The 23,807-nt window shown below is 48.7% G+C and overlaps 2 protein-coding genes across 2 annotated transcripts; both read right to left on the bottom strand.

The window, feature by feature from the left end:
* Positions 1–9,112: 9,112 nt before the first annotated feature.
* Positions 9,113–16,818, bottom strand: LOC127323945 (patatin-like protein 2). Its single transcript, XM_071823751.1, has 7 exons — positions 16,656–16,818; positions 16,365–16,543; positions 16,012–16,201; positions 15,201–15,362; positions 14,809–15,108; positions 14,453–14,592; positions 9,113–9,399 (listed from the first exon to the last, which is right to left on the bottom strand). The coding sequence occupies exons 1-7, from the start codon at positions 16,797–16,799 to the stop codon at positions 9,303–9,305; spliced, it is 1,212 nt and encodes a 403-aa protein (XP_071679852.1). The 5' UTR covers positions 16,800–16,818; the 3' UTR covers positions 9,113–9,302.
* A 3,484-nt stretch (positions 16,819–20,302) lies between these two features.
* On the bottom strand, positions 20,303–23,132 carry LOC127323943 (patatin-like protein 2). The gene is made up of 6 exons (XM_051352054.2): positions 22,880–23,132; positions 22,594–22,772; positions 22,249–22,438; positions 21,241–21,402; positions 20,836–21,135; positions 20,303–20,733 (listed from the first exon to the last, which is right to left on the bottom strand). The coding sequence occupies exons 1-6, from the start codon at positions 23,021–23,023 to the stop codon at positions 20,497–20,499; spliced, it is 1,212 nt and encodes a 403-aa protein (XP_051208014.1). The 5' UTR covers positions 23,024–23,132; the 3' UTR covers positions 20,303–20,496.
* Positions 23,133–23,807: the final 675 nt, after the last annotated feature.

Below are 23,807 nucleotides of genomic sequence, written 5' to 3'. Positions count from 1 at the left end.
CGCCACACCTTTGGAGCTTTGGGTTCCTCTTCTTTTTTTCTTCTCGACCAGCACCGGATTGGCTAGCCACTTAGTATGCAGTACCTCCACGATGAAACCGGCAACCAGCAACTTTGTTACTTCTTCTCCAATGATCTTTCTCCTGTCTTCAGCGAACCGGCGTAAGGGCTGCCTTACCAGCTTTGCATCCTTTCGGACATTTAGAGAGTGCTCAGCCAACTCCCTCGGAACACCAACCAAGTCATCAGTAGACTAGGCAAAGATATTCCGATTCTCACGGAGGAAGTTGACGAGCGCGCTTTCCTATGCCTCACTCAGGCCAGCACCAATACGGACGGTACGCTCAGGGTATGCCGGATCCAGCACAATGTCCTTTGTTTCCATGGTTGGCTTGAACGCCGGTGTTCCCAAGTTGCCACTCATTGCCGCTAATCTCAACTGTGAGGACTGAGCCAGCGCAACTGCAGTTTGTATCCTTCTTTTTTCCTCTGCGATCACCAGCGATTCTGCCAGGTTTGATCCGGCGAAAGCGGTTTCCAGTGAGACTTTATAGTTTCCCACCACCGTTAAGGGTCCACGAGGTATCGGCATCTTCATCTTGAGATACGCCGTATGAGTTGTGGCCATGAACGCTGCCAATGCCGGTCTCCCTAGCAGCGCATGGTAGGGACTGTCTAGGTCCACCACTTCGAACAAAAGGTTTTCGACCCGGCAATTGTCGCGTCCTCCGAATGACACATCCACCCGGACTTTTCCCATAGGCGAGCAGGACAGGCCTGGAACAATTCCGTGGAACGTTGTGTGAGTTGGCTGTAGCATGTTTTCTGTTATTCCCAGCGTATGCATTGTGTGCCGGTACATGATATTTATGCTGCTTCCATTATCTATCAGCACTTTGCTGAACTTGACTCGAGTCGTTGGTCCATGCATGATTGGATCCATGACAAGAGCGTAGCCACCTGGGTTTGGCATAATCTTTGGGTGATCCTTGAATGACCAGATTATTTCCTGATCTGACCACAGCATGTATTTTGGAACTGTCGGCATCACCGCGTTCACTTCTATGGAACGACGATGCACACTTTGCTTGTCTGTTGGCTCAGTAATGAACACAACATAGCACATATCCGGATCTTGGTAAACATTCTGGCCCAAAGGTGCCGGCGGTGGCGGTTGGCCATTGCCATCTCCCACCTGATGAACTTGCTGGTGCTGTTGCCGGTTTGGCTGAGGCTGTACCGGTAGAGCATTTGCTCCGGTAAGCGGTGGTGGCGGTGGTAGTTGTTGCCGCAAGAGGTCTTGCGATGGTGGTAGTATCGTAGTACAGCCTTGTGCTTGCGCATCTTTTACCGCACCTTTCAACATCAAGTACTTAGTCCAGGAACAATCTTTTGTCAAATGGTTTGCCGGCTTCGCCGGATTCTGAGTGTGCCACCGGCATGGTTGTTCCATTGCTGATTCCATGGTGTATCTTGTATTTTCTTGCCAATTCTTTTTCTCTGCCCACGACTTCTTTTCAACCCATTGTTTTTTAGGACCCGCCCATGGCTGCGATCCGGTTTTTTGCCTCTGGCTTCCGCTAGCGCCGGAGTTATCTTGTACCGCGGCAACTTGCTGCGGACCATACCTCCGATCCGGAAAATCTTCCCTTCTTTTGTTGTGCCGGTTGTCCCGGTACTGATCTTGTCGCGGTTGGCTTGTTTGCGTCGGATCAGCTTGTACTGCCGGTTGCATTGGGTCTCCCAATGCGTAGCTATCTGCCACACGTATCATCTCTGCCAAAGTTACTGGCATGTTTCGCTGCAGCTTTTGCCACAACGGCGAACCTCTGCGGCACCCATTGCAAAACCAAGCAATGGCTTGTGCCTCGATCACCCCTTCACAGGAGTTCCTTGTAGAGTTCCACCGGGTCGGGTAGTCCCGGTCTGTTTCATTGGGGCGCTGCACGCACAGGGCGAGCTGCTGTGGCCTGTTTGGCCTCCGGTAGGTACTGCTGAAGTTACTCACAAACGCTTCCTCAAAGTCCAACCATCCATTTATACTTCCTGCTGGCAAGTTGTTAAGCCAGATGCGTGCCAGTCCTACCAGGAAAGATTGTACGATTCTCACGGCCCAGCGCCGGTTTCCTCCGCCTGTTACGGTCCCTCAGCCGCCAGCGACATAAACTGCGGTCACGTAGTCCGCAAGCCAGTCTTCCGGCTTAGTGGTGCCATCATATGTTTTTGTGTCACGGGGCAACTGAAAGTTGCGAACCGGCGGTTCCTCTTTCATGATCCATGGACCAAAGCACTTTGGGCCAGGAGGACCGACTGCTTCGATCATTTCAGATAAATACACCCTGTCCAGCCGGTGCCTCGCATCCCGTTCTGGTAGGCGTCTTTCTCCTACGCGTTCCCCCAATGGGTTCCGGTAGGCTGTAATTCTTTCAGCCTGAATCAGCTTCATCGTAACGTTCCGGTACCGCGGCCCTTGCCTGCCGGTACCTTCGTGGAGGCATTTCCTCTTCAACGTACGCTGCCCTTGCAGCTCGATAATTTTGCCCTGTTTCATATCTACCGGCATAATCATTTCCGGCGTAGCCATTTCCGGCATAGCCACGACCTGCCCCTTGGCTTTTTCTTCCGGCCTCGTGTCGCTCGGCTTGTTGCTTTCGGGCAAGTACCGGATCATACACAGTCAGTTGCTGCGCATTCACTTCTTTTTCTTTTCTTCTGTCCGGATGGGGGGACGATGCCTGCCCATGGGACTTGCTTCCGGCGTTTTTTGCCGAACGCACAGATTTTGACGCCGCAGCTTTGTTTGCTCTAGCAAGCTCAGCATTTTGTTCCTGAATCATGTCAAGCAACTCTCTAACACGATCTTGTTGTTTTGCTAAAGCATCTCCGGTAAGCGAGTCGCACAGCTCTACTGCAGCCCTAGCAGCTTTTATGGTTTTATCCGGGCTACTATACTTAGGTTTCTCTACGATGCTCAGAGATTCAGAGGTACTCTTTCCGGCAAGAACTTCCTTGCGCAGATCCTGATCTAGATTGCGAGCTTTAAGCCGGTTTTCCGGCACTCTAGCAGCCTGAGCGCTAACGGAAGCAAAGCCATGGGCAGCGTTATACTCACGTAGGGTTAGGTTCAGCTCGCGCTGCGCCCGGATGATGTCCGCGCCTCCGGAGAGCAACTTTTGCCGTTGCGCCTCCAGCTCCGCCTGAGCCGCTGCCGGGTCGATGTTCTGTGCGATGGGTGTCGCCAGCACGTTCATCGCTGCTTGGAGAGGAGTTTCTGGTGGCGCTGCAGATGCACTCGCAGCCCCTTGGTCGCGCTCGGTCGGTGGTTTGGCCGTGCGCGTGGACTTTGCCTTTCCAGCGCCTTCCGCCGTGACCTCCTTGCCGGCGTCAGCCGCGCCAACCACCAGCACCTCGACGCTGCCGGCGGCGTGGCCGTTGCGAATTGCAGATCTTGGCGGGTCCAGTGCTACCAGCACCGGCGAGAGGCACTGGCGCGCAGGGACGGTGCCGAGGTAGACGTGGTGGCTGCCGAACTCGATGATGCGGCCGTTCTTGGGGAACTTACCGCCGTTGGAGAAGTAGCCAGCGTTGTCGTTGATGAAGTCCAGCGAGCCGAGGCGGTAGACGAGGCCACTTACCACACGCTCACCGGAGATGGTGAGGAGGCCCGCCCGAATATGAACTCCAGCAAGCGTCGCTGCTTGCCCCACGGTGGGCGCCAACTGTCGTCGTGGTGAACAGACAGATGTCATAGGATGGCTTAAGTTGGGGCCGAATGGACACTAGAGGATTCGGGGGAGGGTTTTGGTTAACAGAGGGATGAATCTCGGATGGATTCCGGTGTCTTTATTGATGAACTTGGCCTTGGCCAGAGGTTGAAGATGAACCGTACAAGCTCCTATCTTTTCTCTCTTACGTACGTGCCTATGTTGTACATTACATAACATACCCGCGATGGGGTGTGCCCCCTCTCCTTATATAGGGGAGAGGGTGGCTTACAGGGGAAGAAACCCTAGGAAACCCTAATGGCATCTTTGACTGGACAAACTACTTTACAAAGCCTCTTTGGCTACCGGTGACGCCGGTATGTCTTTAATCAGGAGGAGTGACATCCTCCGGTACCTTTTACGTCATCATCTGCTTTTGCCTCAGAGTTTCGATTAAAGCTGAAGTACTTCGCTCATCCTTGTCCTCTAGCTCTTGAGAGAATCTTTGACCAGTCTTGCCGACGTGCTACAGTGCATCTTATACCGGTAATCCGGTACCTTCTTAGCTCATTCCGGTATACCCCTCCTGGGATACCGGTATAGATTTACTTAGCCAAAAGCTTAGATTCACAGCCCGGAATAATCTTTAAACCGGTACTTTGATTGTCCAAACCATCCGGTTTGGCATGCCTTTGGCCTACCGGAGGCCATCCCCCCCGACAGTTTCCCTATAAAAAAATACGCACCTGCATCCATGGATAAACTAGAGGCTGGTCGTATGAGTAATAGCACGTTCATAGAACACATGTGTGAAAAATAGTTTACGTTCATAGAACATGCACTACAGGAATGGCGACGTACGCCGAGGGCCGTGGCATACGCCGACGGCCAAATGTCGGGGCCGTCGGCGTATGGCCCGGCACGGCCAGCCAGCGAGTCTCACCCTCGGCGTATCGTTGCCGTCGGCGTAGCGAAGTCTACGCCGAGGGCAGCCCTCGGCATATGTTTGGCCCTAGGCGTAGACCGGGCTACGCCGACGGCCACCCTCGGCGTAGACTATTTGTCAAATTTGTCTAATTTTGTAAAAATCATAACTAATTCATATGATGTCAGAAAAATGCGTATAAGGTATCAAAATGTTCAGAAAAACATCCTCTATCCGTTTATGTCAAAATCATGCATATTTGAATCATGTATATCATGTTAATATAGTAACAATTCAAACACTTTCTTATATGTCATCGGGTTCCCGTTTTGGCCAGATGGCGATTTAAACGAAGTCAGAAAATCCCGTGGAGCCGCATGGCGTTATTTTATGTGTCCTAGTAACCACTCCAAAAGACGGAATTGGGATACGGCAGTTATTTTGGAACACCCTTCACAAACAGGGCTATCAAGTCCGGAGTTCTATGACTTTTAGGGGAAATGAGTAGGAAACGGTCCGTGACACCGCATAGTTTGTCGGAACGAGGCCATATTTGGCACGTGGGTGGTCCCTGGGATGGGAAACAATGCCCCGGAAGCGGATTTCCAATCCGACCCATGGCCGATGGTTTTTTCATTTTCGGGGTACATGAGGCGTATTTTTGTATTGCGCGAGACCTCCGCGTAGTAGTAGGACACCGCCTCCACACCACATATCACATGTCATATGTGTGTGCTAGCTATCTGGGAATCCCTGCGGCTTCCTGTTGTGTCCCGCTGAATTCGCTGGAAAGTGACCGGATTTGAACTAGGGGTACACTTTCCGTCGCTCACTAAATTCTGGAAAAAATGTTTTTAGGTCTACAACTCATCATTTTATGTGCTAAATTTTTTCCGTTTAGCACGATGGTGAACGGGTGCACCAGCGCGCCCGATACGGCCATACCGCATCTCCGTGGGGGGGCGTTTTGGCCGGATGGCAATTTAAACTAAGTTAGAAAATCCCTTGGAGCCGCATGGCGTCATTTTATGTGTCCTAGTAACCACTCCAAAAGACGGAATTAGGATACAACAATTATTTTGGAAAACCCTTCACAAACAGAGCTATCACGTCCGGAGTTCTATGGCTTTTAGGGCAAATGAGTAGGAAACGGTCCGTGACACCGCATAGTTTGTCGGAACGAGGCCATATTTGGCACGTGCGTGGTCCCTGGGATGGGAAGCAATGCCCCGGAAGCAGATTTCCAATCCGACCCATGGCCGATGGTTTTTTCATTTTCGGGGTGCCAAAACGGTTTTTTTTTTTGTGAACCAGCTACATGGGGCGTATTTTTGTATTGCGCGAGACCTCCGTGTACTAGTAGAACACCGCCTCCGCACCAAATATCGCATGCCATATGTGCGTGTCAGCTATCTGGAAATCCCTGCGGCTTCCTGCTGTGTCCCGCCGAATCCGCTGGAAAGTGACCGGATTTGAACTAGGGGTACACTTTCCGTCGGTCAATAAATTCCGGGAAAAATATTTTTAGGTCTACAACACATAAATTTATGTGCTAAATTTTTTCCGTTTAGCGCGATGGCGAACGGGTGCACCAGCGCGCCCGGTACGGCCATACCGCATCTCCGTGGGGGCCCGTTTTGGCCGGATGGCAATTTAAACTAAGTTAGAAAATCTCTTGGAGCCGCATGGCGTCATTTTATGTGTCCTAGTAACCACTCCAAAAATTGGAATTAGGATACGGCAATTATTTTGGAAAACCCTTCACAAACCGAGCTATCACGTCCGGAGTTCTATGGTTTTTAGGGCAAATGAGTAGGAAACGGCCTGTGACACCGCATAGTTTGTCGGAACGAGACCATATTTGGCACATGCGTGGTCCCTGGGAAGGAAGGCATGGCCCCGGGAGCGGATTTCCAATCCGACCCATGGGCGATGGTTTTTTCATTTTCGGGGTGCCAAAACGAGTTTTTTTTGTGAAGCAGCTACATGAGGCGTATTTTAGTATTGCGCGAGACCTCCGCGTAGTGGTAGGACACCGCCTCCGCACCACATATCACATGTCATATGTGCGTGCTAGCTATCTGGAAATCCCTGCGGCTTCCTGCGGAGTCCCGCCGAATCCGCTGGAAACTGACCGGATTTGAACTAGGGGTACACTTTCCGTCGCTCAATAAATTCCGCGAAAAATGTTTTTAGGTCTATAACACATCACTTTATGTGCTAATTTTTTTCCGTTTAGCATGTTGGCGAACGGTGCACCAGCGCGTCCGGTACGGCCATTTCGCATCTCCCGAGGGGGCCGTTTTGGCCAGATGGCAAGCTGGACGTCATATTTGGATTACTCTAATTTTTAGGTTCAAATGATGATATGGATGTTATATTTAGGTTCCTCTCATTTTTCTGATCGATTTAGACATATTATTTGTGGAATTTCAGTTTTTCGATTTAAAGATATTAATTATTCCATATTAAATAGAAAAAACCAAAAAATAAATTATTTTATTGTTATTTGAATTCAATATTATTATTCATTGTTACTTATATATTCATTGTTGTTTACTTAGGTAATTTTTTGGAATTCAAAAATAAAGAGTTGTGACATCACGGTCCAAGGGTTAATAGGGTTGATAGACTATTATTATCAGTAAGGTGTCAATTCTTTAAGGGAAGCTCATCCGAATGAAACCAAGAAGTTAAGCGTGCTGAGGTTGGAGTAGTGTGAGGATGGGTGACCGGCTGGGAAGTTTAACCATGATTGTAATTTGACCTAGGATTAAGTGTACTTAGAGTTAAAAGTGTATGGGTGAAAGATAAATAAGTAAAAAAAAGAAAAGGAAATGGTGTAAAAAAATTAAAATTTTAAAAATTTTAAAACTCTATGCCTACGGCAAAGCCCTCGGCATATAAATTTTTTTATTTTTTTTAATTTTTTTGGAAAAATGAAAATTCAAATTTTTAAAATTTGTATGCCGACGGTTTTGCCGTCGGCGTAGCGTGCTACGCCGAGGGCCGGGCTACGCCGACGGCAATATTGTCTATGCCGAGGGACCTAAACGCCGACGCCATACGCCGAGGGCTGCCGTCGGCGTAGCCTACGCCGAGGGCCAGGCGTGGCTACGCCGAGGGCAGCTGGCCGTCGGCGTATGCGTCCATTCCTGTAGTGATGTGTGAAAATTAGTGAAGTATCATTCGTTTTAATTCGTTCGGCGGAGCTAGGATTGGCACCCAGCGATGCCAAAAGACCAACTACAAGGCTAGTGTGGTCATCATCTACTGCTTATGGGGTCAAAAGTGTGTAGTTATAGCTAGTATCCTTAGTGTTTACCTTTTTTTTTTGTAATGTCAATTGACCACATAAACAACACACAGCTCCGCCTACCACCCCCCTCCAAGAAAAAAAAGCAACGTGTATACTACTTCAAAGCACAGACCGGTATAGAATACACGTGTATAAGTAGTAGTTTTCCATGAACTATATAAAAGTGTCAGACCAGTCAATATCATTGACGTGAACGTGTTAAAATTAATTAGCAGCAAGAAGGTCCTCGCAGAAAAAAAAAAGAGTAGCAAGAAGAATTATGGTCACCCTTGAGTAAGAAGATGAAATTCTAGAGTTTATAATAACATATCAATAGTAGTACAGTACTACGTGACGCGCTTTGTCCAGATATACAAGCAAAACTGCAACTTACACCATTTGTTAATGAATGCACTCATGCATGTGCAAGATACAGCTGGAATATGAAAATAATTGATGTAGATTAGGACAGCAAGTGTTCTCGACCTGGAAGTCAAACCAATACACAACTTAAACATTATCGCATGCTGCTCATGTGACTGGGAAGTGTCCTCGGCTTTACAAGTTAAACCAATAGGCCTCTGGCAATATCTCATGCCTATCTGTTCGTTGTACCTTGGTCGGGGTTTCTTGTGGGCAAAGCACAAGACTATGCCCATGTCGATCGGTTTCGTTCACTCGAATTTGTTAAACCTTATGTTAGTGTCATGGGAGATGTGAAATGAATGAAGGATGTTTCGAAACAAGCATTAGTTACCCATATGCCAAAAGTAGGCTTTCTTAACTTGTTCTTGGCTTCGGGCTAAGTAAGTTATCTTAAAACCATCTTTATCTTCTTAGTTACGAAACTACCAAAAATAATGCATAACTTAGAACGTCACCCCCTACCATCTCTCCACGCCACGTCAGCTTGACACCGGGCCTTACCGGTCTCAAGGTCATTGGTATGGCTCAGCAGAGCGATCAGTGTTTTCTGCAACCTTATTACGCTATTCTGGTGGTTTTGTTACAAAAACGTATCCGGATGGTTTTTTGTTAACCTAACCTCAGTTCTGGTGGTTTTTGTAATTTACTCTAGTTATAATTTTTTTGAGTGGCTCTAGTTAATGAATATGAAGTCTTTTAACATGCTTTAAAAATTTGTTAGTATTGGACCGAGAAACATGTAGCAAAGAAGGCAAATTAATGTGATAAACAATATTATAACGGTAAACACCTTTATTCCGCAACTCATGCACAATATTATATCACTAAATCACTATACGATTGCAACATGAACAAAGCAGGACGGCAAAGATGCACCAAACGAACAGAATTCAACACTGGAGGGCCCTCTTGACGCACATTCTTGCCCAATATGCGCCAGCCAAACGAGGCTAGTTAATCTGAAGCATACTCTTGCGCCGGCTTCGCTCAGCAGAGAGCTGCCTTGCGAACTTGGAGAGCTGCTCCGAGTTGGTGCCCTCGCCGGTGTTGAATAAGTTTCAGTTAGTAGCTGTTAGGATTCAGTTTCGACAGTTTCGTCAGGGTTTCTGTTAGAGATAAGTTAGGAGGACTGCGTCGTGTTTAGTACGAGCACCTCCATGTTTGTAGGATCGTCGTGGAGCTCGTTCCGAGTCGTGGGATGGCACGATTCAGTCGGGAACGTGGCGGAAGTCACGGCTTTGCTTTGTAATCGCTCAATAAGAGGATGAAGTAAACAGAAAACGCAGTAAGTTGTACGCTGCACCAAAAACCACCAAGTGTTCATCGTCTACCTCCAGCTCCCTCTCTCTCTCTGCCTCGATTCGATCCGATCGTGAGTGAGGGTTAGAGCTGACAAGTGGTATCAGAGCCTAGGCTCGTGTCGCGGAGAGAAGGATGACGAAGGGCGGCGATGACGCGTCCAAGAAGGCCGCCGCAGACGCGGACAAGGACGGGAAGAACTCGGGCGCCGCTTCATCACCACACTCCTCGGCACAAAAGGCGTTGGCCGTCCCGCGCTCCACGCGCGACATGGGCGGCAGCTCCAGCACGGCGTGGCCCGTGCTGACGAGGACGAACTACAACACCTGGTCGCTGCTCATGAAGGTGATCCTGCAGGTTCGTCACCTGTGGGAAGTCATCGACACGGGCGTGGGCGAGTACGACGACGATCGTGCGGCGTTGGAGGCCATCCTCCGCGCCGTACCTCCGGAGATGATTCCGATGCTCGCCGTCAAGGACACGGCGAAGGAGGCGTGGGATGCGATCAAGACGATCCGCGTCGGGGCAGATCGAGTCAGGGACTCGAAAGCCCAAAACTTCCGCAAGCAGTACGAGGATCTTCGGTTCAAACCCGGTGAGTCAGTCGATGATTTTGGGTTGAGGCTGCAGGAACTGGTCCACCAGTTGGACATCCATGGAGACCCCGTCGACGACAAGAAAGTGATCCTCAAGTACCTGCGGGTCGTGCCAAGGAAGTACAAGCAGATGGCACGGTCGATCGAGGGCCTCCTCGATCTGAAAACCATGTCCATCGAAGAGCTGACGGGGCGTCTCAAGGTCTGTGAAGAAGACGACGACGACGAGCCCACAGGCACGGCCGGCGGCGGCCAACTGCTGCTCACGGAGGAGCAGTGGCGCGCCCGCATGAAGCACCGCGATGGCGATGGCTCGTCAGGGAGCGGTGGCAGCGGTGGAAACCGCCGCGGAAAGGGGCGCGGGAACGACGCCGCGCGCGACAAGCCGCAAGGGGCGAACGGCGGCGGCGCCGCACGCGACGACAAATGCCGCTACTGCGGCAAGTTCGGGCACTGGGCCCGTGACTGTCGCAAGAAGAAGAGGGAGGAGGCTCACCTGGTGAAGGACGGCGACGACGACGAGCCGGCCGCGCTCCTTATGGCGCAGCTGTGCCCAGTCGCCGACGAACCCGAACGCGTGGGAGGACACGTGTTCCTCAACGAGGAGCGTGCCAAGGTGCGGCTTGGCGACGAGCATGAGCCGGTCGACATACCCTGGTACCTCGACAGCGGCGCGTCCAACCACATGACCGGCAGTCGAGCCGTCTTCGCCGAGCTGGACACAAAGGTGACTGGCACGGTGCGATTCGGCGACAACTCCATCGTCGACATCGTCGGGCGTGGGACCGTGGTCATCGCGGTGCGTGGCGACGAGCACCGCGCCTTAACGGACGTCTACCTCATCCCCGAGCTCAAGACGAGCATCGTGAGCCTCGGCCAGCTCGACGAGAACGGCTGCCCCTCGGCGATCCGCAACGGCTTCATGTCCCTTTGGGATCGCAGCAATCGCCTGCTCGCCAAGGTACCTCGCTCCCCGAATCGTCTCTACAAGGTGAACCTGCAGGTGGTGCAGCCTGTGTGCCTGTCGCTGCGCTCTGGCGACAGCAGCTGGACTTGGCACGAGAGGCTCGGCCACCAGAACTTCGGGGCGCTCCGCGCCATGTCTCGCAACGACATGGTTCGCGGGCTACCAGAGATCGGCCACACGGACCAGCTCTGCGACGCCTGCTTGGCAGGGAAGCAGAGGCGGGCCCCGTTCCCCCAGGTGGCAAAGTTCCGCGCCACGGAACGCCTCGAGCTGATCCACGCCGACCTCTGCGGACCGATCACGCCGGCGACGCCGGGAGGGAAGCGCTACTTCCTCCTGATGGTGGACGACTTCAGCCGCTACATGTGGCTGGTGCTGCTCTCCACCAAGGATGAAGCTGAAGCCGCGATCCGTCGCATCAAGGCGGCCGCCGAAGTGCAGAGCGGCTGCACCCTGCGCACCCTTCGCACCGATCGAGGGGGAGAGTTCACCTCCCGCTCCTTCGAGGAATTCTGCGCCGACAGAGGCGTCCAACGCCACCTCTCCGCGCCCTACACACCGCAGCACAATGGCGTGGTGGAACGCCGCAATCAGACGGTAGTGGCCACCGCACGAAGCATGCTCAAAGGGCGAGGTGTGCCCAACACGTTTTGGGGGGAGGCAGTGACGACGGCGGTGTTTCTTCTGAACCGCTCCTTCACGCGCGCCGTGGATGGCAAGACGCCGTACGAGCTTTGGCACGGCAAGACGCCAAATCTGCACTTCCTGCGGGTCTTTGGCTGCGTCGTTCACGTCAAAACGGCTCGGCCACACCTCAAGAAGCTCGAGGACCGCAGCAGGAAGATGGTCCTGCTGGGCTACGAGCCAGGCTCCAAGGCGTACAAGGTCTTCGACCCCCTGACACAGACGGTGCACGTCACGCGCGACGCTGTCTTCGACGAGGCTGCGTCATGGAGCTGGGAGAACGGCGGCCTGGAGGCGGTGAACAGCGACTTCGACGTGGAGTACACGCTTCCCCAAGCTGCTGCTCCGCGTGGGTGTGCCGCCGACCCTCCCACGCCAGAGCGCGCACCGGACGCGCACGGCGCGACACCTCCAGCTCCAGAGCGCGCTCAGAGCGCGCACGGCACGGCGTCACCACAGACACCGGCGACCCCTCCATTCCACGATGCAGGGGACCTCCAGGACCCCTCCGTGGAGTTCGCGACGCCCTCCAGCGCTAACACTCCATCTGTGGAGGACCGAGACACCCCTGTGCGCAGGTACAGGACCGTCGCCAACATTGATGCCGAACTTGAACGGGGGCTGCTCCTTGCCGAAGGAGAAGAGCCTGCGTCGTTCACGGAGGCTCAAGCAGAAGCTGGATGGCGCACTGCCATGGCTGAGGAGATGGCCGCGATCGAGGAGAACGACACCTGGGAGCTCACCAACCTGCCTGCTGGGCACCGTCCCATCGGCTTGAAGTGGGTGTTCAAGCTGAAGAAAAATCCTGCAGGCGAAGTGGTGCGGCACAAGGCGAGGCTGGTGGCAAAGGGATATGCACAGCGAGCTGGCATAGACTTCGAGGAAGTCTTTGCGCCAGTTGCACGCCTGGACTCGGTGCGCGTCCTCCTCGCCATAGCTGCACACCACAACTGGGAGGTGCACCACCTCGACGTCAAGAGCGCATTCCTGAATGGCGACCTTGAGGAGGAAGTGTATGTCTCCCAGCCCCCTGGCTTCATCATCGACGGCATGGAGGGAAAGGTGCTGCGCCTGAAGAAGGCGCTCTACGGGCTGCGTCAAGCGCCGCGAGCTTGGAACGCCAAGCTTGACAGCACGCTCCTGTCTCTGGGCTTCACCAGGAGCCCATCGGAGCACGCCGTGTACACACGCGGCAAGGAAGATTCACGCTTGCTGCTGGGCGTCTACGTCGACGATCTGATCGTCACTGGCGGCGGCAAGCAGGAGATCGCCAGGTTCAAGCGCGAGATGATGACCAGGTTCAAGATGAGTGACCTGGGTCTTCTTGCCTACTACCTAGGCATGGAAGTGTCCCAGGGCGGCGGCGAGATCACACTCTGCCAGTCCGCCTACGCCGGCAAGCTCCTAGAGAAGGCTGGCATGACGAACTGCACCCCGACCCAGATGCCAATGGAGCCACGCCTGAAGATGAGCAAGGTCAGCTCGAATCCACCGGTGGATGGCACGATGTATCGTTCCATCGTCGGTGGTCTCCGGTACTTGGTGCATAGCAGGCCTGACATTGCATTTGCGGTGGGTTTCGTCAGTCGCTTCATGGAGACGCCGACGACGGAACACCTGAGCGCGGTCAAGCATCTTCTCCGGTACATCGCAGGCACTAAGAGCTACGGGTGCACACTCCGTGGCGGCAGCGAGCAGCTCGAGCTCGTGGGCTACAGTGATGCGGACCTGGCCGGCGACCTGGATGATCGCAAGAGCACGACGGGCAGCATCTTCTTCATCAACGGCTGCCCAGTGTCTTGGCAGTCGGTCAAGCAGAAGACGGTGGCACTCTCATCGTGTGAGTCTGAGTACATGGCTGCCACAGCGACGGCGTGCCAGGCAGCCTGGCTCCGACGTCTCCTCGGCGAACTGCTCAACGAGGAGGAGAAGACGGTGAAGCTCTTCATCGACAATCAAAGCACCATTCAGCTGATCAAGAACCCAGTGTTCCATGATCGCAGCAAGCACATCGACACTCGCCACCACTTCATCAGGGAATACGTCGCCGACGGCAGAGTCTCCGTCGAACACATCGGCACCACCAACCAGCTCGCCGACATTCTCACCAAGTCCCTTGGACGTGTTCGGTTCCAAGACTTGCGCTCGAGGATCGGCGTCACCAACATCATCCGCGACTAAAACTTAGGGGGAGATTTGTTGAATAAGTTTCAGTTAGTAGCTGTTAGGATTCAGTTTCGACAGTTTCGTCAGGGTTTCTGTTAGAGATAAGTTAGGAGGACTGCGTCGTGTTTAGTACGAGCACCTCCATGTTTGTAGGATCGTCGTGGAGCTCGTTCCGAGTCGTGGGATGGCACGATTCAGTCGGGAACGTGGCGGAAGTCACGGCTTTGCTTTGTAATCGCTCAATAAGAGGATGAAGTAAACAGAAAACGCAGTAAGTTGTACGCTGCACCAAAAACCACCAAGTGTTCATCGTCTACCTCCAGCTCCCTCTCTCTCTCTGCCTCGATTCGATCCGATCGTGAGTGAGGGTTAGAGCTGACAGCCGGGCATCTCCACGTTCCGGCCGGTCTCCAGGTCCACTCGGGATACATTCTTCCTGAGAAGCTCATTCCCGATCTCCACCAGCCTATCCATGTTTTCTTTAGAGCAGTCGTCGATCGAGCCCGCACTTCCGCTCAATTGATCATACTGCACTTTCAAAAACAGATCATTACCATACCACCGGCTAAATCCCCAAGCATCAGCAAAGAAACAATAAAAATGTCTACTGATGTATGTTACACATGGAAAAAAATAGCGCGCTAATAGCGTTTAAGGCCGGCGCTATTTTGTCATAGCGCGCTATTTTTTCCCTTGATGTTACTCCGTACTGCTTTATACCTTGGGGTTCAGGCGTATAGTTACCTGGATGCGCAGGTAGCGGTGGGAGGAGCGCAGGGCGCCGAAGAGGACAGAGAGGTGGATGTCCACCATGTCGGCACTAGCTGCGTTGAACATGTCCACGATGGGGGCGGTGCCGTCCTTGACGATCCAGTTCAAGATACCCCACTTGGCAGCATCCTTGGCGCTGTACTTCTCTTTTGGGTTCAACCCACAGCCGATGGAGACGACCATGAACTTCCCGTAGTTCACCGGGTTCTGCATAAAGAGCTCGCCGTCCCCCAATATGATGTCCTGGGACACTTGGCTCATGGCGCAGAGCGTCTGCAGGCACCCATGTACACATATGCCAAGTTTACAGCACGGTTTATGCAGTGAGATTTGTGTGTGATAAGTGTGCGATGGCACTAACTTACAGGGTTGTTGGCGGCGAGGCCGCCATCGATGAGGTTGAAGGACCTCGGGTCACCTTTGTCGTCTTTGGTCTCAAAGTAGTGTGCCGGGAAGAACGTTGGTGCCGCGGAAGTGCCGATCGCGATGTCCGACAAGAGAGCGTTGTTTGCAGGATGGTGCTTCAACTAATCGTCGTTACCAAAATCATGCATGCATGAAGTTCATTAGAATCCATGAAGTTTTCTTTTTGCGAGAAAAAATACACTTATTTCTAATAAAAACATTAACTCCCTACATTACATCAAACATTACAACCTGGAATCCCAGGAGCTACCAAAGAATTCAATCTGATCTGATTATAGTGGTTAGATTACATAATAGTAGGTTGGTAGCTTCGAACTATTATATAATATACTTGTTGGTTAGTAGCCAACTATCTTTGATTTTCCGCAAGTTGAAGCTACAGAGACAGTCTTGAAAAAATTTATCTGTCTATATACATGACGTGAGAATAACTATAAGCTGAACTTGGCCAGAATAATTCAACCGGATCAATTCCTCAACTTTTAAAATACCTTTTTAAAACTGATTTGCATGAAAAAAAATCAGATGCATTATACATAGGCCATATCTAGATAAATCTAGCTAGCAACAATGACAACGGTGCACTAGTATGTGAGTTAGTTAACTCTTCCTAGATTGGTGGGACAATAAAGGTGCTTGTGCGCGCCATAATATATAGCACCATCACTGCATGGACAAGGTTATAAGTTTTTTCTACCACGATCTAAAAGAATTACGCAAGGAGCAGGTGATCAGTTAACAACATGGTACCTGAAAGCTCGAGAAAATTGTGGGTTGCAAGTATGCAATATCGAAAGTAGGGATAACCACATTCGTTAGCGTCCTGTCCAACCTAGTTTCACCAAGGTACCGACGAAGCAGCGAATGGAGGTATTTGCCGTTGTACTTGGGCCTGCTAACCATCCTCAGAGCTGTGCTGATCTTGGAAAAGATCGAGTTCCTGCAACATGGCATATGCACACTGATGAGCCACTGATCGACTGTTTTTTTTTTACAATGCAAAAGATTGATCGAGTGATATGATGTTGCAGTTAAATAATTCTGCTGCAGAGTGCTAGTCTTCTGATGATATGGTTCCCCACACATGTTTAGTTAGTAATTACTTCTGTGGGAATATTTTGGGCGACTCATCAATGTAGAACTTCGCCAAATCCTTGGCGTCGAACAGTGGCCGTCCATTCTTGTCTGGAGCTGTAAGCATCACCGTCAGGAGGCCACCAGTGCTCGTGCCAGCGACAACGTCGAAATAGTCTGCAATCCTAGCATCCAGACCGTCCAGTTTCTGCACGGAGACAAAGCAGGAGAGTTCATAGAACACGGTGACGGTGTCCCTCAGGAAACAGTAGACAAAGCATATCGATGACAATGTAGATATGAACTTATAAGTATCTTACTTTGAGCTCCTCTTCTAGGAAGGCAAGGATGGTGGCCGGGATGATCCCTCTGATACCGCCGCCATCGATGCTCAGGACCGTGACCAGCTTCTCCTTGTCAGAGGGACTCTGGGGTGCACCTTTGGCCGAACTGGTACTTGTCATTTTGGAGTTTGGTAGACGGGCCAAGCTATAAAAGAATGTGGCAAATGATTTGGAAGGAACAAACTTGTTATATAGACATGCCTGGAATATCTGGAGTGATAAGCCATATGATTGGTTCAACTGCATGGACTAATATTAATAGAAAAGTCGGGCAGATGGATAAAAGCCAACCAACCTCCAATATAGTAATCGCTGCATTTCATATGAGAGCACATATTACTAGAATAATAGAGAAAAATACCTAGTCTATCTTTTTTTTAGATAACAGGCATTATGGCCCGACTTTAAATTAATAAAGTCAGAGAGATTCAAGATACGGTATTACACTGCTGCAGCATATACCTAGTCTATCTAAGAGAATTAATGTGTGTGTATTTTTCATTTCTTTATCTTCCAACTCAACAATCATACTTGGTCGCATTGCTGAGGTAGCACAGTTCTATGTGGAGACTTTTATATGCGCAGCTTTCAACTCTACTACAGCCTTAAAGTTTGCTTGCATTCGCTGCCTCAGCCCTACAGAAGCTAGTAGTTCCTTTCGACCGCTTGTAGCTGGACAAGAAACCAGTGCCGAGTCAACTCCAACATTTATATGATCAAACTGATATATAAACCATTTTTAGTATAAAGTATGAAGCCTGTGTTATAATATCCTCTCGAGCAATTGGGAAAATGTTACAAGAATTGGAAATGTAGCCTAGTCTAATGTGGTACAGTTGTACTCACTTCGTTCCAAAAAAAAACTGAAGTCCTAAGTTTGTTCTCAGTGAAACCTTTATAATTTGACCGAGTTTACAGAAAAATGTGCTAATATCTACAACGTCAAATCTATATGGTATGAAATTACATATAACACATCTATATCTAATGATACAGGTGTTTTAGATGTTGATGTCTATTTTTATAAACTTGGTCAAACTTAAAGTAGTTTGACTTAAGACAATCATTAAACTTCAAATAACTTGGAACCGTAGAAGTAGTACAGAAAGGATGAAATGACTAAAAAGGTCGCCTACACTCTGGATTCAGAGGTCAAACCTGCCATGAAAACAAAACATTGCAGATATCAGATATCTTCAATCATAAAATCGTTCTTTTGAGTTTGTAGCATTGAATATGAATAGTTTTCCCACGTGAATCATGCACACCAGGAAGGCCAGGATTCAAGGACACAAGCAACAAATTGCTTGTCTCATGACCTTTGCATGCACTTGAAAATAGCATGTCTACAGAGATACTCCATACTAAGTTCAACCGAAAAGGACTGCGAATATGAAAGCCACAAAAGCTGGCCCAAAACATGGTTTAAAATAAGTTCAAAAGTAACACATTCCAGCTCATAATGTGTAAACACACACACGCAATAGCGTTATCTCTTGGTTTATTTACATTCTCTCAATGCGCGTGTCAAGGCTCAAGAAGAATGTAAGTGAAAAAAAAAACATATGGCTACTCTGAAGAATAAATCAGGGTGTAATTAGTTGTCATCTTGTGATTAGTGGTGATCACAATCGTAATGAGACATGTGCGATGTTGATTGACTTTCATGTGGCACTTAAATGACAATTTGATGTTTCTGAAGCAACCAGAATGCTTCCTGTGCGCCTAACCGAGGCAGATGTTAGGAACATCTTCATCCGAGTTGAATTCAACCTGTAAACCAGCAAAGGATGTTTAATATATACGATGGTGTGTAGAATACACATGCTGGTACAAGGTTGTATCGTATAGAGAAGGGAAAAATCTACATTCTACCTTGACTCGGGTCAAACAAATCATGTAGGAGTATTATATTTACTGGTACCACTTTAACTGTCAGCATGACAGTGTGATGACTAATGTACACTGGCTGACAATGATGCCCACTACGAGGCTTTAGCCTCTAACCCTAAAAAAGCTTAACAGCATACAGCAGCAAAAGAATCAGTCTTATATATATTATTATTTTAATTAAAGAAAGTACCATGCCAAGGAAATACTCACATCTTCATCTCTGTATCATTTTCCATGGCACTCCCTTTCCAGCCTGAAGCAGTGAACCTGACTTCTTCGTCCTGGCGATTTTTAATATCTGCTTGCCAATCTGAAAGCACCTTCCTTGGTGTTTCATCAACAGTAAAGGGCCCTCCTTCAATATTTTTAGGTTCAACAGACGCAGCATTTTCAAATTATTCTTTGATGGTGCTACACACAATGATTTGATGTCAACTGACATCACAGCTTGGCCAAAAGACGCTCAAACTATCCATAATTTAGACATAAATAAATCTCTACATGTTTAAGTCATTGTGAAGCATTGACATCACAACACTGGTCCTAGCAACGTCGCCATCACTAACTGTTTCATGTTACACCGAGGAGGTCACTCGTAGTGTCCTAGTGGCAATGTTGCATACAGCCACCGAAGTCCGAAATTAATCTGAGTTATTTTTCTAAACACAGGTGTATGTGACATAATGTACACAATCACCCAAATGGAAAAATACTAGCTTATGGAGGTGGTGCATGGCCTGCAGGGAGAAACATGGGCGCGTTCATTCGTATCCGAATGGTCATCAAGACGGCTGTGAGCTTTGCGGGCGGAGTCGCTTTCTGGCATGAGAGCCGGAACTCAAACCTGTGCTACGCTACTTCGATAGATGTAGGACCATATCTGCCTACCTCACCCACCTGACACGGGTTATTTTTCCTGTAAACATTTTAGGTAATGATGAATGAATAAAGGTGGAAGTTAATTAAGAAAAAATTGACATATGGGCCGAGTTTGTGAACAATAATGCTAGAATTGCTTACAAAATTTTGACTCGAGACCTATGTGTTCAAGATTTTAAAAAAACTTCCAAATGTGTGTTTGTACAATCTCTAAAAAGTATGCACCACTAGTTATTCTTATTATTTATGTATTTATTGTCAGGGATTTCGAGAGAGGATCAGGTTGCTCTAGATTTTTAGATGAGGGTTTTCGTTATTTTTTGTGGTAGTTAGAAAAGGTCATTTTTTCCAATGGTTAGGCAAGAGTGTCCCCCTCCCTTCTTGTCACGTGAGAGTAGGCTTATTGTTGGCTTCGGTCTATACAAGTTTTCTTAAAACCCTCTTTAACTTATGCTTAACTAATAGAAATTAAAAAAAAATCCTGTTTTAAAAAGGGGGGATTTCCATTGCGCAAACGTGACAATCCATGTCGCTCTGCGCGCCGCAACCATGTCCATATGATTTTTTAAGCAGATGGTACGTGAGATGGCAACTTTGATTTTGTCCACTGATTTTCGCTGCCACGTAGCTAATTGCTATTGTGTCGCACATGTAATCGCTACGTCGTGATTGGGACCTAGAAAAAACATTAGTCAGAGATATGCGGGAAGCTGACTTTTACAAATATATTTTTTGAAACGGGCAAAAAAGGTTTTGTCTTATATTAATATAGGAAGTAAACAAGGGGGTGGCCGAGGCCAAAAAAAAGAGAGAACAAAATCAGTATTAGGGGAGTATTGGGCTGAGAGATATGCGGGAAGCTGACTTTTACAAATATATAAAAACAGTAGTTAACACCTTTATTCTGCAACTCTCGCACAAGATTACAGCACTACGATTATGACATGAACAAAGCAGAATGGAACAGCTACACCAAAGGAACAGAATTCAACACACTGAGAGCATTCTTGAAGCACGTTCTAGCGCAATATGGGGTAAGCAAGGCTTAGTTAATTTGAAGCACCTTCTTGCGCCGGCTTCGCTCAGCGGAGAGCTGCTTTGCGAACTTGATGAGCTGCTCCGAGTTGGTGCCCTCGTCGGGCATCTCCACATTCCGGCCCGTCTCCAGGTCCACCCGGGATACGTTGCTCCTGAGGAGCTCATTCCCGATCTCCACCAGCCTATCCAAGTTTGCTTTGGAGCAGTCGTCAATGGAGCCCGCACTTCCGCTCAGTTGATCATACTGCACTTACAAATAAGATTGTTACCACCGGCTAACCCTAAAGCAGAGAACAGAAACAATTTCCTCACGCAGTTTCCTTTCGGTGTTCAGCCTTATAGGTACCTGGATGCGCAAGTAGCGCTTGGAGGAGCGCAGGGCGCTGAAGAGGACACAGAGGTGGATGTCCACCATGTCGGCACTAGCTGCGTTGAACATGTCGACGATGGGGACGGTGCCGTCCTTGATGATCCAGTTCAAGATCCCCCACTTGGCGGCATCCTTGGCGCTGTACTTCTCGCTCGGGTTCAACCCACAGCCGAGGGAGATGACTATGAACTTCCCGTAGTCCACCGCGCTCTGCGGGAAGAACTCGCCGTTCCCCAGGATGATGTCCTGGGACACTTGGCTCATGGCGCATAGCGTCTGCAGGCGAACATATACATATGCCAAGTTTACTGCAAGGGTCTATGCAGTGAGGTTTAGGAGCGATGGGTTGTGCGATGGTGCAATAATGTGGCGCTAGCTTACAGGGTTGTTGGCAGCTAGGCCGCCGTCGACGAGGTTGAAGGACCTCGTGTCGCCTTTGTCGTCTTTGGTTTCGAAGTAGTGAGCAGGGAAGAACGTCGGTGCGGCGGAGGTGCTGATCGTGATGTCCGATAGGAGCGCATTTCTTGCAGGATGTTGCTTCAACTAATCGTCCATACCAGGAGGTTCATGCATGGATGAAGCTGGTTAGAATCCATTAAGTTCTTTTTGCGAGTAAACAATGGCAAACTTCTTTTCTGATTAACATGAAGCTTGTTTTGCATTGCTGCGTTAGTACGACACTATCAAACATTATGACCTGGAATAGTGGACTGGAGTCTTGGATGACCAGAGTTAGCAACTAATCAAAATCTCATAAGCAGTTCGTCAACGGTTAGACTACATAAAAGTTTTAATAACCATGCATAGAACTAGGTTGGTTATATAATATACTCCAGTTCTATCTTCAGTTTTCCATAGGATGCAGCTACAGAAACACAAAATCTTGAAAGAATCCATATATACATACTGTGAGAACAACAATGAACTTAGCTTGACCAGAATGATTCAACGGGCTCAATTCCTCTCCTTTTCTCTAGAACTGATTTATCGAGCACAAACCAATAATAAGATGCACCATCCATGATAATATAAGTATTATATAAGCACATATATACCAGTACACTACGCCGGACAAGGTCATAAGTTTCTTTTACCGTGACGAGCAGGTGATCAGTTCACTGTTAACGTGATACTCCCTCTGTCCAGAAATAAGTTTATGTCTAGTTTTTTTAGTAAACTATTCTAAATTTGACCAAAATTTATAGAAAAATAAATGGCCTTAGTACATTATGAAACTATATTTCAAGATGGATCTCGTGATATCGATTCGGTGTTACAGGTGTTAATTACTACTTTAGTCTATGAAGTTGCTCAAACTTTAAAAAAAAAAGTTGAGTTCAAACAAAGGCTAAAACAAAGGCTAATCATGTATTTCCGGGGAGGAAGTACCTGAAAGGTCGAGAAAATCGTCGGTTGCAGGTATGCGATATCGAAGGTCGGGATGACCACATTCGTTAGCGTCCCGTCCAACCTCGTTTCACCAAGGTACTGACGGAGCAGCGAATGGAGGTACTTGCCGTTGTACTTGGGCCCGGTAGCCATCTTCAAAGCTGTGCCGATCTTGGAGAAGATCGAGTTCCTGCAAGATGGCAATCGACTTACCCTTAAGACCATCACCAGTTCACCATGCATATAACCAATGATAAAACCTCAATCGAGTGATCTGATGTTGCCGTCAAATAATTTTGCTGGACAGTAAAGAAAGCTAGTGGTTTGCCACGCATGTTTAGTTACTTCTGTGGGAATATTTTGGGCGACTCGTCGATGTAGAACTTGGCCAAATCATTGGCATCAAACAGGGGCCGTCCATTCTTGTCTGGAGCTGTGAGCATCACCGTTAGGAGGCCTCCGGTGCTTGTGCCAGCGACCACGTCAAAGTAGTCTGCGATCCTAACATCCGGCCCGTCCAGTTTCTGCGTAGAGACAAAGCAAGAGTTCTCAGAACACAGCCAACGTTCCTCAGGAAACAATAGACAAGCAGATCGATTAAAAGGTAGATATGAACCAATAAGCATCTTACTTTCAGCTCCTCTTCAAGGAAGGCGAGGATGGTGGCAGGGATGATCCCTCTGACACCGCCGCCGTCGATGCTCAGGACAGTGACCACCTTGTCCTTGTCAGGGGAATTCTGGCGTGCACCTTCGGCTGAACTGGTACTTGCCATCTTGAAGTTCCACAAGACGATCAAGCCAAGCTGTGCAAAAGTGAAGAACAGAATGTGGCAAAGGATTTTGAAGGAAGAAACTTGTTATATAGACATGTCTGAAATATCTGAAGGAAGAGCAACAAGATTGGCTCAACTGCAGGGACTAATAGACTAGTAATACAAAAGTCAGCCAAAAGGACAAAAGCCAAGTAATCATCATAGTGCTATATAACGTTTATCGAAAAAAATAGTGCTATATAACATGTTGCTTGGAATGGAGAAACATCCTTTTACTAGTAATAGTAAAGAGGTGAGCGCTTCCTAATGAAAATAACTCTACAAAATAATAAATGAGGTATCGTATGGTACTAACACTAATAAACCATGTACTATGAAGGAGTAGTATAATATGCATAGCATTAGTCTATGTTACTCTCTGGTTTACTCACATACGCTGAGGGTAATGTTGCCTTAATTTTAACCCTTGATTTAGGTCATGTTAAGTATAAATACCCTGTAATATGCAAACGGATGGAGTACCATGTAATATTAACAAACAGAGAGATACAGCTAGCGTGTGTATGTTTACTTCCATACCGTCACTTTCTTTACTACTAGCATGTTGCCGAGTGCATGTAATCCAATATCATCTAAAATGACGAGTGAAAGAGAAGCTTCCTCTCAACCGCTTGTAGCTGGATAAGAAACATGTGCTTAGTCAACCCCAAAATTTATATATTGCTAAAGTGATGTGCAGACCACGCTTAGCATATACTATGAGGCCTGCATTACAATATCCCAT

The sequence above is a fragment of the Lolium perenne genome, chromosome 7 (genome assembly GCF_019359855.2).
Source record: "Lolium perenne isolate Kyuss_39 chromosome 7, Kyuss_2.0, whole genome shotgun sequence".
In the NCBI taxonomy this organism is placed as follows: Eukaryota; Viridiplantae; Streptophyta; class Magnoliopsida; order Poales; family Poaceae; genus Lolium; species Lolium perenne.
This window is presented reverse-complemented; position numbering and strand designations above follow the sequence as displayed.

Bases quoted from the DNA above. Each gene is read 5' to 3' on its own strand.
- LOC127323945 (XM_071823751.1), bottom strand. From the start codon at position 16,799: ATGACAAGTACCAGTTCGGCCAAAGGTGCACCCCAGAGTCCCTCTGAC. The intron at 16,202-16,364 runs GTAATTACTAAC...GCCATGTTGCAG, and splicing joins CCCAAAATATTCCCACAGAA to GAACTCGATCTTTTCCAAGA. The intron at 9,400-14,452 runs GCCCGGCTGTCA...AAACTTATTCAA, and splicing joins ACCGGCCGGAACGTGGAGAT to CACCGGCGAGGGCACCAACT.
- LOC127323943 (XM_051352054.2), bottom strand. From the start codon at position 23,023: ATGGCAAGTACCAGTTCAGCCGAAGGTGCACGCCAGAATTCCCCTGAC. The intron at 21,403-22,248 runs GTACTTCCTCCC...ATGGACGATTAG, and splicing joins CGATTTTCTCGACCTTTCAG to TTGAAGCAACATCCTGCAAG. The intron at 21,136-21,240 runs GTAAGCTAGCGC...GTTCGCCTGCAG, and splicing joins GCCTAGCTGCCAACAACCCT to ACGCTATGCGCCATGAGCCA.